At 41.0% G+C, this 15412-nt stretch overlaps 1 protein-coding gene across 4 annotated transcripts in view; it reads right to left on the bottom strand.

Moving 5' to 3' along the window:
* Positions 1-15412, bottom strand: part of iqca1 (IQ motif containing with AAA domain 1) — a 193671-nt gene that overhangs the window by 44930 nt on the left and 133329 nt on the right. For all 4 annotated transcript variants that reach the window (XM_060827500.1, XM_060827499.1, XM_060827502.1 and 1 more), the window contains 3 exons: positions 12901-12987; positions 7461-7516; positions 3534-3616 (listed from right to left, as the gene is read on the bottom strand). In XM_060827500.1, the coding sequence (XP_060683483.1) occupies positions 3534-3616; positions 7461-7516; positions 12901-12987 (226 nt within the window). The remainder of the gene's footprint in view (positions 1-3533; positions 3617-7460; positions 7517-12900; positions 12988-15412) is intronic.

Raw genomic sequence — 15412 nt, 5'->3', positions numbered from 1 at the left:
CAAAATCGAGGTGATGTAATTTGATCATATTATTAAGATGTGATTTCTCACAGGGAGCAACAAGAGTTGCAAATAATCCACTTCTGGTAGTGAAGCAATGCATTATCACAAATTCGATTTCTCTACAACACAGCAACAAATAAAACATTTGCCCTTGGATCAAGATAGATTAGGGGTGGAAATACATAATGTGGCTTTCATTGAGGAACTAATCGAATCCGGCAATCTCTTTCTTGCGCCAATTTCTAAATCCACACAAGTTGTGATCTCGTCAGTAATTTTATTTCTTCAATGCTTTTTTCAATTAAGTACTCAGCCAGGCCAAGGAAAGTTAAAAATCACACAACACCAGGTTATAGTCCAACAGGTTTAATTGGAAGCACACTAGCTTCCAGAGTGTCGCTCCTTCATCAGGTGATAGTGGAGGGCTCAATCCTAACACACAGAATTTATAGCAAAAATTTACAGTGTGATGTAACTGAAATTGTATATTGACCAATTGATTGTCTGTTTCTCTGGGGGTGACAGGCAGCAGCGAAAAGTGGCCGAGCAGAGGCTGATAGCTAAGTTTGATACCCATAGGGTGGGCCTCAACTGGGACCTTGGGTTCATGTCACATTACAGGTGACCACCATTGCACTATACACATACACAGCCACTCCTACACACACACATACTCATGTATACACATACACACGGACACATATATACACAGACAAGCGCACACACCTTTACAGACACACACACCCTTACAGATTCACAGCTGAAAATGTGTTGCTGGAAAAGCGCAGCAGGTCAGGCAGCATCCAAGGAACAGGAAACTCAACATTTCGGGCATAAGCCCTCACACACTCCCACACTCACACATGCACCCCCTCACAGACTTAAGACACTCTACACACTACACACACACTTTCTCACACTCACAACCCCCAACCCAGACAGACAGACAGACACACACAAAGATCCACATGCACACATATATTTTGTGGGGTGAATTTGCACTTGCAGGGTTACATTGGACTTTGCTCAAAAACTGCATGAATTCATGTAAAACTCTTATCACACTTTTTAGATTAGAATCAATCTAAACATCATGGCATAGACAGAGAACACAGGGGGTTAACACCTTCAACATATTGTCTAGCTATCACCATTGTAAACAGCTAACCTGAGAAGGTTTTGTGATTTACACATGAAAGAAGTGAAACTATCATGGTATTCAAACAGATGAAAGACTCAACAGACAATCAATTTTTCAATGTATAATTTCAGTTACATCACACTGTAAATTTTTGTGATAAATTCTGTGTGTTAGGATTGAGCCCTCCACTACCACCTGATGAAGGAGTGACGCTCTGAAAGCTAGTGTGCTTCCAATTAAACCTGTTGGACTATAACCTGGTGTTGTGTGATTTTTAACTTTGTACACCCCAGTCCAACACCAGCATCTCCAAATCAGGCCAAGGAAACAATGACTACTAGTTCTTTGGCAGTTCAGTGACGAATATTAAATGGTACAGAAGTCAAGACAAAATTTTAAGAGCAGTAAATATTACCAACTGAATCATTTTGACCAATTATTTGTTTTAAAAAAAACATATTGCCTCTGTGCCATCTAAAAATGTTTCTCAGAAATGTTATTTAAAGTTGTTCTGAGTCTAATGTTTTTTTTCCATTCAAAATACAGCCCAGAATTTTGTTTCCATTCTAAATCACTGATCTAAAATGTACTTGCATGTAAAATTGTGACATCCTTTTCTGATGATAAAGTAAATTGCTTCTACCGATTTTCCAACTCAGAACTGGGCCTTCCCCAAATTTCTATGCACGAGTTCGCTCTTTCCTCAGTCTCTTGCCATCTCTAGTTCCTTCATCATTTTATACATTAATATCCTTATTTGTAAAGCAATGTCAAATTTCCTGGATTTAAGTAAAGGTGCACTAAGGATGAATTAGAAATATAAGGTCCAGTGATGACAGGATCAGCTGAGATAGGTAGAACACAAGAGATTTTGAGCCTGAAAACTACAAATAATTTGAGATAATGTTGCCCAGAAGGGGTCATTTGAAGTCTTTAGTATCTCCTTATTAACTATAGAATTAACACTTATCTTCAACATGATGGAAGAGTGAGATGGATTAAAGTATGTGAACATTCTTGATATTGTACGTATTCTGAAAGTATCTGGCAAAGTAATCGCTACCTGTATGATCCAAGACTTCGGATGGAATCTAGGCCTGGAAGTAAGTGGGAATTCCCCGTGGATGTGTGGTGGCCAGTAATTAGCAACACACACAATTGAGAGGCCTAGCCAGTTGTGAGGAGGGGCAGGCAGACAGTCACTGACTGTGCCATTGCCTCAAAATAGCCTATTGTCCAGACACATTTAAATGGCACTGAGACAACATGCACTCTCTTCGAGCCAGCAATGCCATTTTGCCTGTCTGAAAGGAGGAATTTAAACTTGAACCGTTCCAGCCCTCTTCCCAACAACTACATTTGAAAGCCCCCATTACAACTCTTATCTCTCTTTGTACATGCCCCCACACCCACCGCAGGCCAGGAGAAAAGAGTATAAAATTTATGTACCTTCTTTTTGTTGGATCCCCAGTTCTATAGACCGTGATTGTGAGGCATTAGGACTACAGACAGTCCTGGCCTCTGGAGCTGCAAGCATCATCCCACATCCTCTTTCAGTCATACCCAACCTTCCATCAATTATCTTTGACTCACCCTTCAGCAGCCTTGATTCAACTTTGGTTCCCTCAGTTCTTCCAGAATCACTATTGAAATACTCCCAATTATCCTTGATCAATCCTTCTCAAGTTTATTCTGCCTTCAGTAAAGACTGACTCTCTCTACAATCTAACTCCTTTCACTGTCACACATGACCTGCTTTCAGTCCCTTGGACAACCATTCCCCAGCTAACGGACAGAAACCACCTAAGCTCCCTGCAACATCTCAGCCTATTTTTCCTGGGCCCAACAAGGATTTCCATGGAAGAAAAACAGTCCCTACTCACTCCAAATTCACCAGGAAGACTACCTTGCTTGCTGCATATCATTTTTAACCAGCCATCAATCTGAAAGTCTATGTTGCATATTTTCTGGCAAATTAATTGCAAAGGTACAATTTAATCTGGCGTGTATGACATTTTAATATTTTGGAAAATCACAATCTGCCACCAAAATATTTCCCAAGTTTTATCTAACTGGTGGGAAGTTGATCTTTCGCTTCTCACAGGGTTAAATGCCCCATTTGCCGAACTTTCTGCTCCCAGGAACTTTACTAGATTCCAGCCCTTGAGAATGTTTGGAATGTAGCTTCATAAGGCTTCCTCTTCCTTCAAGGTACTGATTAATACATTAAAATATGTTTAAAAATTGGTTACAACCTATGAAAGATGCAATAAATATATATTAAAAAAGATTCCTGAGCTATCCATAGGCTGCCCTGAATCTGCTTGAACAGATCAACGTATTCAGTTTATATATATCAATTGCAAAAGTAGAAAGATTTTCTCCATACCTATAAAATCAGAGAGTCGCACATTTCTTGGTCGTATCAGTAGACCTTCACGTATTAATTCTTCATAGAGGGAATTAATTGTCCTATGTAAATTCAAGATTAACTTTTAGTATATACAGTCTCTGTTTCTACTATGATTCAGGTCTCTGTGTTCATTGATCACATATTGGCCATTGCTCCCCTGATGTTTTATGTACTCAGGAAAGTGCAACTTGACCAATTTACAGGGTATACATGTTGATATGATGTGCTGAATGGTTTCGTTCTGTACACTGCCATTCTTTAATGCGGTTACAGCTCTTTTCCCATACTGGCTATGTACATACATTCATAACATAAAATCAAAGATCATAAAATAATCATAACAAACAGGGTCATCATGAACTTCTTTTTATATATTGCAGACTCATCTTGCCAAGAAATGACCTCATGCACAGGTCCTTTCAGGTTAGGATAAAGCTGTGTTTATAGCAGTTTGGCTGCATCCAGCCACTTGGCTTGCCCGGTATTTTTTCACCCTTTTTGTTTACGTATGTCTCCTGGACAAGAAATGCAAAGCCATTGGCAGAGGTCTGAGAATTCACTGACCTTGCACAAGTCAGCCAGAATCAATATAAGCTGAAAAGTTGAATAAATGAACCCAACTAGCCAGTGCAAATGTGACAGAAACTCTCACTCAGGATGCTTTAACAAACTTACATGGATATGAATCCTGTTTTTTTTTTCCTTTTCTCTTTTTAACTGCCTGGGATGGATCTTTGATTTTTATGATATTTCAGTTGCGTAGCAATTTTTAATTTAATTGATTTAGGGTGAACAGAGTTATCCAGAGCACTCCAGAAACATCTCAACCGAAAAAAAACTCATTCCAATAAATTAATAATATTATCTTGAGACATTTTGCAATGATTTCAACCCATTGTAAGTGTGCTGTTTGCAAGAGGATTGTGAGAATCTCATTTATCTGGTTTCCCCCATGCCTTTTAAATACATAGCCTTGTTTTCAAGGCAGAAACTTCCAGCTGCTCTCTGTTTATTCGATGTCTGATACTCACTCCATTGGATGTTTAGTATTTAGTGTGACGTTTGACCCTGAGAAAGCAGCACTTTGTAAATGTCCATACAAGTCAGTGTGATATACAGCCTGTTCAATGTTTACTGCTGTTGTTTTGATTGAGCCTGATGTTAGAAACTATGGGTTGACTGTTTTAAACCTATGGTGTATAATAACTCTGGGCAAATCAAAAGGTTTAATATAAAAATGCTCTCTCCAGATTATGTTTCTTTGAATGAAGTGAGAGGTAACATCCATGTCCTTTCAGTTGTATGATTAGCTTAGTTAAAAGTGAACTCCAAATATTAAAGGGCAGAAAGTAAGTCTTTGAGCCACAGATCATTTACACCATACTAGCATGCATAATTCACACACTTAATCATGCAAAGATACACTTCACTTTATTAGTAACCAATTAGCAGGTGGGATTTCCAGGTATTGGACACTGGGATTGGTTCTGAGTTTTAATCCCAGTCCCAGAAAGAAAGTCATAACGTCGATTTTCATGCGATGGATTATTGATTGACGAGATGGGATGGGTGGGTGGACACTGAGAAGGCGTGGAGGTAGGAATGGTGGAAAGGAAGAGAGCAGGCTTGATTTCAATCCACCAAGGCTGCCATTTCACTGCATTCATTCCTGGCATGAGACGGAACCAAACTGGCAGTGGCTCAGAACCTGGGGCAGGACAGGTTCTCATTTTGCCGATGCCAAACCAGAGGTTCTGGACACAGTGAGGGAGGGAGAAAGCCATCGTTCCAAACCAAACAGGTTTAGGCAGAGGTCAGAGCCACAATGAGCAGACAGGGTGTCACCCAGGGGAACGTCATCCAATGCAGGAAAAGGTTCAATGGCCTTATTAGCTCCGTTAAGGTAAGTGTCACACAGTAACCTTAGGACAGGTCTCTGTGTACTTATTGCTCTCCAGACACACCAACTGCTGCACCTAAGGATGCATGATGTTCCTAAACATAGGAAGGGAATGTGCTCAGCTGTAGAGACATCAACCTTTCCTATGTTAGTTCGTTTGATCTTCTCGTGTCTCCCCAGGTGTTGATATCAACATGATGCAGATCTATCACTATTACTATGCTATATACGACCAGAGCCAAGCTCTAACCAAACACCATGACATCTTAGAAGTGCATTCTCCATCAACGTGGAGGACTTGCTGGGCAGGCTGGTGCAGATGCAGGATGTCCTCTTTTCTTTTGATTAGATTAGATTACTTACAGTGTGGAAACAGGCCCTTTGGCCCAACAAGTCCACACCGACCCTCCGAAGAGCAACCCACCCAGACCAATTCCTCCAAGGCCAGCACTAGTGGCTACAACGTCAGATCATACCAGCCTGATACGAGGTTGACAGGTCAGTGCAGTGTCAGCTAACTTAGGGATGACCAGTCATGTGGACAGAACATCAATGCTCCTCTCTACTCTGCCGATGTAAATGCCACCATCATCCCTTCACATACTCAGGCATTCACTCCCTGCTTCTGTATTCACCTCCCAACAATGCTCATGCTCCACTACTCTCATTACTGCCTGCAACTTCTTCACTCCTTTACTGTCACCCACCCCAATCCCTCATATTTCCATCACTGCATGCCATATCTGCTGTCTATCCACCCACTCAGGACACATTTTCACCTACAACAACAGGGACAGATTTTCTAAATTCTTTCTATGTCTTTAATTTCTGTCTTACTCTCATTCCAGGAGGGAGTCCACAATAAGGCAGAAAGAGTCAGGGCAGGGTGGTGTGCTGCCCAACAATCCACATCTCACTCTTATGAAGAGGGGACCCTAACTCTGACTGCCTGTGTCCAACTCCTGGATAGGTGCTGGAGGCTGTGTGCCAAGATCCCAAGTACAGCCAATCTCCCTTAACTTGTCTAAAAGACTGACTCAGAGCTCCATAACATTCTGTCCTTACAGTCTGTCGTGGTCTGTTTTCAGCTATTGATCCAGGCCTGAAATGGTCTCTCTTCTGCACTCCCTTTTCTTTCATTCATTCACGGGATAGCCGCACCAAGGCTTTCGTATTCACCCCTCATTGCTCAGAGAGCAGTTACGAGTCGACCACATTGCTGTGGGTCTAAAATCATATCGCCATTTTATGACAGTGATTGTGCAGTCACCATTGATCATTGATTTTAGATTTTTATGGAATTCAAACATTATAATTTGCCATGATGAGATTTGAACTCCTATCCTCAGAACACGCAGCATGGTGGCTCAACAGTTAGCACTGTTGCCTCACACTGGCAGTGACTCAGGGCAATTCCACCCTTGGGTGACTTCTGGGTGGAGTTTGCACATTCTCCCCTTATCTGCATGTGTTTCTGCCGGGTGCTCTGGTTTCTTCCCACAGTCCAAAGCTGTGCAGGTTAGGTGGATTGCCCATGATAAGTGTGGGGTTTTGGGGATTGGTCAGGTTGGATGGGGTGCCCTTCAGATGGTCAGTGTAGACTCGATGAGGAACATGAATCTGGGGTTCTGGATTATCAGTCCAATTTACTCCGGTGACATTACCATTACGTCACTGCCTCCCTCTTGACTCTCTGTAACACAGAGTGTATAATGCTCCCATCAGTTGGGTCCTGTAATTGCAGAGACTAGGACTGGTTTGTCCCCTTGCTTTCTAGTCCACTTATATCTACCTACCCACTATACTGTGGGTTGAACATAGGAATGCGTAGAAAGATGGTGGACCGTGCACTCACCCTATTCTATATGATCCCCACTAAACAAAACACACTGGGTGCTGAATGTAATATCCAGTCAATTACTTACAATTTTGTCGAGATGAAAGTCTAATTAATTTGCAAAATATTGAATCACAATATGGCTCTTTCCAAGTTTGATTGCTACCTGTGCAATGTCAAATCTTTTTCTTTTTTCTTCTTTTTTCCTTTCTTGGCTTTTTTCTGTGTTGAACCCAGAAACACAATGCATTAATAGAATTCAAAATACTAACATTATTTCTATGCAAATAATTCAATGTGCAAACATCTGTTTTAAAAAAATATGTCTTATTAACTACCGAAATAAAGGTTAAATCTGTAGAATTTATTTACAAAGCCATCAATATCTGGGGTACAATTGTGCAAGTTTATGACACCAGGGAGCAATGAGTCCAGATTCTATCCAAATGTTATAAATATTCACCTTGAAAGTTGCCAAATGGTCATAAAAAGAACTCAAATTATTTATTACATGTCCTTAATGAAAAATAATGTGCCAATTAGAACTGTAGTTCAGACCACTCTACATGAATGACTATTAATGCCCCAAAGGAAACTACACATAAGCCAAACTCTGCTTTGCACCATCACCCAAGAACCAAAACAAATAAAATATCCTGTTGATTTATTCCTGGGGTTTTCCCATTATAAAAGCTTACATAAGTTATCAGCAGATCATTAAATTGCAGAAAATGTTTCAGTACAATTTAATCCTGTTCGGAGTCATCACCCAGCCAAACATTTCTCAAAATCAACTGGGAATGGAAATACTAGATAATTTTCTGGGCATAATTAGCTCAACTGTACCAAAGCTAATGATAGAGCTCTATCAGCTAACACCTCACAAATCATAAGACTTACATCAGGAAAGCCATTGACTTGGCTGAATCAACCCCACTATTGTGCAGTTAGCCAGCTTTTGTTGCTGCTGTTCAGAAATCTGCCCGGTAACATGGGGAGGTTTATTCCAGAGCAGCAATAGGCAAAAGAAGCAGAATCACTTTCTTTTAAATCGGTTTGCGTGATATACAAAGTGATTATTTTAGAATGGTTTCCCAGCTCGGCGAACAGAACCACAACAGTAACTCATTTCCTGACTCCCACTGTCTCAAGGCTCAAGTGTGATGTAATATTCCCCACCTACCTGAATGATTGCAATTCCTGAAGAAGGGTTTATGCCCGAAACGTCGATTCTCCTGTTCCTTTGACGCTGCCTGACCTGCTGTGCTTTTCCAGCAACACATTTTTAAGCTCTGATCTCCAGCATCTGCAGTCCTCACTCCCTCCTGATTGCAATTCCAGCAATGCTCAAGATTTTCAAAACCATCTAAGCCAAAGCAGCCTCCTTGGTGACACCATGTAAGTCACCTTCAACATTCATTCCTTTTGCTACTGATGCAGGGTGGCAATTCACTCAGAATCGTTCAACAACACTTTCCTAAGCTTTGATCTTTATTACCTGGGAGGTCAGGCACAGCAGAGGTTTAAAAACTCAATCACTCCAGCCACATAATAACTGTATTAATGTTCTTTCAAGGTTACGGCATCAAAATTCTTGGACTCTCATCCGAACAGCACTGTGGGTGTATCTAAACTCCATGGACTACAACAGTTCAAGACAGTTCACCACCACATTCTCCAGGAAAATTAAAGATGGGCTATAAATGCTTGCGTGAGCAAATAAGTAAAGGTAAATGTCATGGGTGTGGATTTTCTGTTTGTAGAGCTGTTGCAAAAAATGCCATGGAAGTTGAACTTGTGTGTGCTGTGCTACCAGCAGCATCCAGCATGGGCTGTATGGTGCATTACTTTGCAACAGGGGCACTGTCACAATGTCACAAGGTCTAACTTATTGAGATGATGCCTACCAAATGCCCAAAACTACATTGTTTCCCTCTATGCTGTAAAAGCTTTGCTTCCCCATTTCAAACGTGGACCATAATGGTTCGTTAAATAAATTTGCATGCCTTTCAAAGTTCAGGTTTTCAGCTGTGAGATTGTCCCTGCATCAGTGCTATTTAAAAGATCCCTCAATACAATTCAGTAGGTTAATGTTTGACACATAATCCCACACAGACAGAGCTTGTGAAAATATTGTGCTGCTTTTTTTTTGGTAGTTTGTGTTGACAGAGTGGACCTGACCCAACTGTGGCTGGAAACATGACCAGGAAAGAAAGCAGATGATCGAGAGAGGTATTTTTCTGGGAAGAGGGTGTGGTTTTTTTTAAAGCAGACTGCAGCCACAGAAGTGCGGCTAAATTGAAGCACTTTAATTGCATAAAAATCAATTGGAATAAAGTTAGAGAAGGGGAGGAGTTTCTGAAAAATGTTTATGAGAACGTCTTTCACCAGTATTTTCTAAGTCCAACAAGGAAGGGAAAATTGCGAGATCTGTTTCTGGGGGATAAAGTAAGCCAAGTGCACAAAGTGTCTGTGCTTCAATTCTGAGAGGGCTAATAGCCAGGGTAAAATGGAACCAAAAACTGACCAGAAAAATGGTAACAATGGGTGATCCTTAAAAGGATATCTTTTAAATACAAGCCACACACAGTTCAAGAAGGATTCAAGATTTAAACCCCAAAGCCAGTATTCTTGCATGGTCAGGGAGAAAGAGAATACAATGAGACAAGAAAAAAAACATGACAAATATCATGTAAATTATTCAAGCAAGAACCAGACCAAATACAGTAAGCACAAAAAATGGCCCTTTGGCCCCTCAAAAACAATTACCCTACTATCCTAATACCATTCTCTAGCAATTAATCAATAGCCTTGTTTGCATTGACATTATAAGTGCAAATTTAAATACTTCTGAAATGTTCTGAAGGTTCTTGCTTTTAACAGCCTTACAGACAGTGAATTCCAGATTCCCTCCACCCTCTGAGGGAAGTTGAGAGGGAGTGTCAAGGGTAAAATAAGACGGGCAAAGAGTGACTACAGACTGTATGTGTAAATGTGGCTCCAAACCACCTGGCACAAAGGTCTGTGGTGAGCCTGCACCATCCACCCCCACAGTGATGGCTGCTGCTCAGAGCAACCATAATGGCTTTAAGGGAGATTTCTGCCCCATTCTGGGAGGGGAGGCAGTGGAGTAAGACTCCTGCCATGGAGAATTGTTGGCCAATAAATTACCTGGCAATTCCATTCACCCAGCAGCACTGGTTGGCAATGACAGCCAATGCTGGGACTCTAGGCAGTTCTGGCAAGGAGGAGCACTGGCGGTTCCTGATGAGGTCTGGTTGAGGATGGCTGGAGTTCAGGTTGAAGAGACTGATGGAGCAGGTGAATGGAGACAATTGATATTGGGAGGTGAACTTCCAAAGGTACAAGGGATCAGGGCAGGTTGTCACCTCCCCCCTTGTCAGATGCCAGCCTACATAGCTAACATTATCAGGCTTCCCACATGGTTTAGGCCTTCCTTTAGTGATGATTAACAAATTACTAAAGGGCTCAATATTCCCAAAGCTGGTGGGCCAACTTGAAGGTTCCACCACTCCCCATAAAATTGAGAGTCAGTTCCAGGGCAGGCAGGCATGCAGACAGTGGGCAAGCCACTCTCTGAATTTTATAAGCCCCTTCATCATCAAGGATGCAAGAAGGGGAGCATAAAGTCCAGCCCAATGAGAATAGAATGACAGCTAACATAAAAATGAACCAAAATATTCTATTAGCATTTACATAGCAAACATTGTAGGGGTTGGGATTGAACCCATCAGGGACAAAGTACAGGTAAAAAGGCTAGAAAGGAAATAAATGCCAGCTGGATTAACTGCATGTTAGTATGAGTAACTGAATTTACCAAATTGTGAACTAGTTAATCTGAAGTGACTGTCAACAAAGTGATGTATACTCTTCCTTACCTGATGAATTACAACCCTAGGTTCATAGCCCACATGCTCCAGAGGTGTAATAACATCGCTGAACAGGTTGATTTATAATAGCCAATAAGATTATTGGGAGATTTAAATGATGAATCTGTTGCCTTCAAACCCCTGACTTGTTCTATCTCATCCCCAATCAAGCCTATATTTCGCCATTTGATTGAATAGATTTTCATGCAGTTTACACATTAATCCTTTCAGGTCCAAGATCTTATATACCAAATATCAGCATGATCTGAGCATATTCAAATGGAAAAATGCAAATGTTCAAAGAATTTTAAACACAAACATAACCCACAACCTCTTTGGAGCACACATAACTTTTCATGCTTTTGCAAACATCCAGTCATGTGGAACAATCCTTGCCCACAAAACCGGTAACACCTCTAGGTCAGACAGATGAGCATATTAGGTTAGATTCCCTACAGTGTGGAAACAGGCCCTTCGGCCCAACAAGTCCACACCAACCCTCCGAAAATAGTAACTCACCCAGAAGTATATGACTGTTAAGTATGTATGGGTGTAGCAGGGATGGTGACTATTTCATTGCAGACAGATATCCATAACTACATGAATCCACTGCTAACAAATTGCTATTGGCCAGCATTCAATAGAGAGTGATTTCCCTCCAGATGCTGTTGCAAACTATGAAATTCAGTTTAAATCAGCCAAATTCAGTCAATTTAGAGGTATAGAAGGCCCGTGATTAGCAGTCAATTAAAGCCAAATGAAAAAGCGATCAAGATTGCAAAATGGCCAACTGAAAAAGAGCTCACGTCTTGGAAATTCCACTGCTTTTTGTTCATTTTTTCCCCCATTGCTTCTGGAGACTGCCCTGCTTCAGTCACAAACTGTTTACAATGTATAATGTTGCTCAGTTCTCTTGGTTTATAAGACAGTTTATACTTGGGCTTATAGTTCTTCATAGAAACTTTATTGCAGCTTAATTTTGGTATCTCATGCATGTAGGTACTGGGACACTTACAGTCATAGAGTCATAGAGATATACAACATGGAAATAGACCCTTCGGTCCAACTTGCGCATGCCGCCCAGATGTCCCAACCCACTCTAGTCCCACCTGCCAGTACCCAGCCCATATCCCTCCAAACCCTTCCTATTAATATACCCATGCAGATGCCTTTGAAATGATATAAATGTACTAGCCTCCACCACTTCCTCTGGCAGCTCATTCACCACCCTTTGCGTGAAAAGGTTACGCCTTAGATCTCTTTTATATCTTTCCCCTCTCACCCTAAACCTATGCCATCTAGTTCTGGACTCCCCCACCCCAGGGAAAAGACCTTGTCAATTTACCCTTTCCATGCCCCTGTAAGGTCACCCCTCAGCCTCTGACACTCCAGGGAAAACAGCCCCAGCCTATTTAACATCTCCCTATAGCTCAAATCCTCCAACCCGGGAAACATCCTTGTAAATCTTTTCTGAACCCTTTCAATTTCCACAACATCCTTCCAACAGAAAGGAGACCACAATTGCACGCAATATTCTAAAAGTGGCCTAACTAATGTCCTGTACAGCCGCAACATGACCTCCCAACTCCTGTACTCTGACCAATAAAGGAATGCATAGCAAACACTCTCTTCACTATCTGATCCATCTGCGACTCCACTTTCAAGGAGCTCTGAACCTGCACTCCAAAGTCTCTTTGTTCAGCAACACTCCCTTACCTTCTTCCCACCTTTCTTCTTCGAACCTTTATCCCTGTCCACTGCTAGTTTTAAATTCTTCAGTTCCTGTCTCATTAGCTCATCTACCTGTAATATGAAAGAGCATATATGGTATTAATTAAAACTTTCACCTGATCACTGGGTCTTCATACATAAGTCCTGATTGAGCTGCTTCAGAGTAAGATTACATTCCACATATGCATATATAGATAAATGAACATTGAAAAAGACATCTAAGCTTGCATACAATATTAAATAGATTAAAAAAAACTAAATAAAGCAAAAAAATTGTTAGGAATACACTAAAATCAATCAACACCTGGAGAAAAAGACCACATGTAAATTCTACATGTTTCAAACATCTGGCTTTTAAACAATGAAAAAGGGAAGACAAATGGGTAAAAGCCCATTTTAAAGTCTGTTTACTCATCACCAATAGTTATTTAAAAGAGTTTAACTATTACTTTTCTAATCAACCTATTCAGAGATGCTATTGCATACATCTCGGGGTAGGTGAGACTTGAACGCAAACTTCCTGGTTCAGGGGTAGGGGCACTACCACTGCACCACAAGAGGGCCCCTATGAATAGCTCCTAAAAGGCTTTCAGAATCAAGTTATAGAGATGCAAAAGGGATAAGAAAGGATAATCTGATAAAACATCAAAAACATATTAGGAAAAACAAAATTTAAATGAAACCAGCAGAACTGAAGATGTATAAGAGAAACCGGAAAATCAGGAGGTCTAATGTTACTGGAACGTTTCCTGCAGAATCACAGAAGGGAATGGAGGAAAGAAGTGTACTTAATAATGGAATTACATTGTAAATAATAGAAATGGGAGATGTGCTTGGAAAATGACAATAAGAGACACTCTGTCACTGTAAAGCAGGAGAGTGGAGGTGTGCTTACACAGGACAGATACAATCAAGGAAAGCTGACCACAGGAAACAGCAAACCTTGGTGAGGGAAAAGGACATTCCATAAATTGTAAAATTGTTTGCTACATTGTGATAGGAAACCTGACTCCTATGACACTGCATCATTACCTGATTTTTTTTGTCCCATCTTTATTTTATAGAAGGACTCAAGTTTTGATGAATGCAACTGTTTTAAGAAAAGCTTGAAGTATTAGTAGGTCTTTAATTTGTCTTTATAGTTGTTGACACCAATTACATTTCCAACATTTTCTATTTTTATTTTACATTTCATGATATGCTTATGATAATAAATGAAGAATTAAGTTTGTGAGCACAGAAAAAAAAAGTCAGAAATTGCCAAAACTCAGCAGTTCAGGTAGCATCTGAATATACAACATCCTTCCAACAGAAAGGAGACCACAATTGCACGCAATATTCTAAAAGTGGCCTAACCAATGTCCTATACAGCCGCAACATGACCTCCCAACTCCTGTACTCTGACCAATAAAGGAATGCATAGCAAACACTCTCTTCATTATCTGATCCATCTGCGACTCCACTTTCATTTTGAGTCAGTGACCCTTCTTTGGAACTGATTGTAGCTAGGAAAAGGTGCTGAAGACAGGGGATGGAGGAGTAGAGACATAGAAATATACAGCGCAGAAACAGACTCTTTGGTCCAACTCATCTCATGCCGAGCAGATAGCCTAAATATATCGAGTTGCTTTGGCCAGCATTTGACCCATATCCCTCTGAACCCTTCCTATTCATATACCTATCCAGATACCTTTTAAATGTTGTAATTCTTTCGGTCTCCATCACTTCCTCTGGCAGCTTATTCCGTACTTGCACCACCCTCTGGGTTGCCCTTAGGTACCTTTTAAATCTTTTCCCTCTCACATCAAACCTATGCTGTCTAGTTTTGGATCCCCCCATCCCAAGGAAAAGACTTTGGCTATTTACCCATGCCTGTCATGATTTTATAAACCTCTATTAGGTTGCCCCTCAACCTCTGAAGCTCCAAGGTAAATAGCCCCAGCCTTTTCAGCTTTTCCCTATTGCATGCAGTATTCCGATAGTAGTCTCACCAATCCTGTACAGTTGCACCATGGCCTCCCAACTCCTATACTCAATACTCTGACCAATAAATACAACCATACCAAATGCCTTCTTCACTATCCTACCTACTTGTGACTCCACTTTCAAGGAATTATTAACCTGCCCTACAAGGTCCCTTTGTTCAGCAACACTCCCTAGGACCTTACCACTTTGTGTGTAATTCCTGCTCTGATTTACCTTTCAAAAATGTAGCACCTCACATTCATCTAAATTAAACTCCATCGCCATTCCTCGGCCCATTGGCCCATCTGATCAACATTCCATTGTATTGTGGGGTAACCTTCTTCATTGTCGGTAAACAATAGATGGAGATGGACCCCAGAGAGAACAGCAACTGGGCAGACAAAGCGATGAGTAATGGTGAGCCAAGAAGAATGAGAAGTTACTAATAGTGACCATTAGTGAGTGAAAATGGGTTGGATGTGATGAGAGCAGCCCATGTGATAATAAGGCCTGGTAGGTGCAGGTGAAGGAA

Source organism: Hemiscyllium ocellatum, chromosome 7 (assembly GCF_020745735.1).
Source record: "Hemiscyllium ocellatum isolate sHemOce1 chromosome 7, sHemOce1.pat.X.cur, whole genome shotgun sequence".
Taxonomy (NCBI): domain Eukaryota; kingdom Metazoa; phylum Chordata; class Chondrichthyes; order Orectolobiformes; family Hemiscylliidae; genus Hemiscyllium; species Hemiscyllium ocellatum.
The sequence above is the reverse complement of the archived record's forward strand: the minus strand, read 5'-3'. Positions and strand labels throughout refer to the sequence as shown.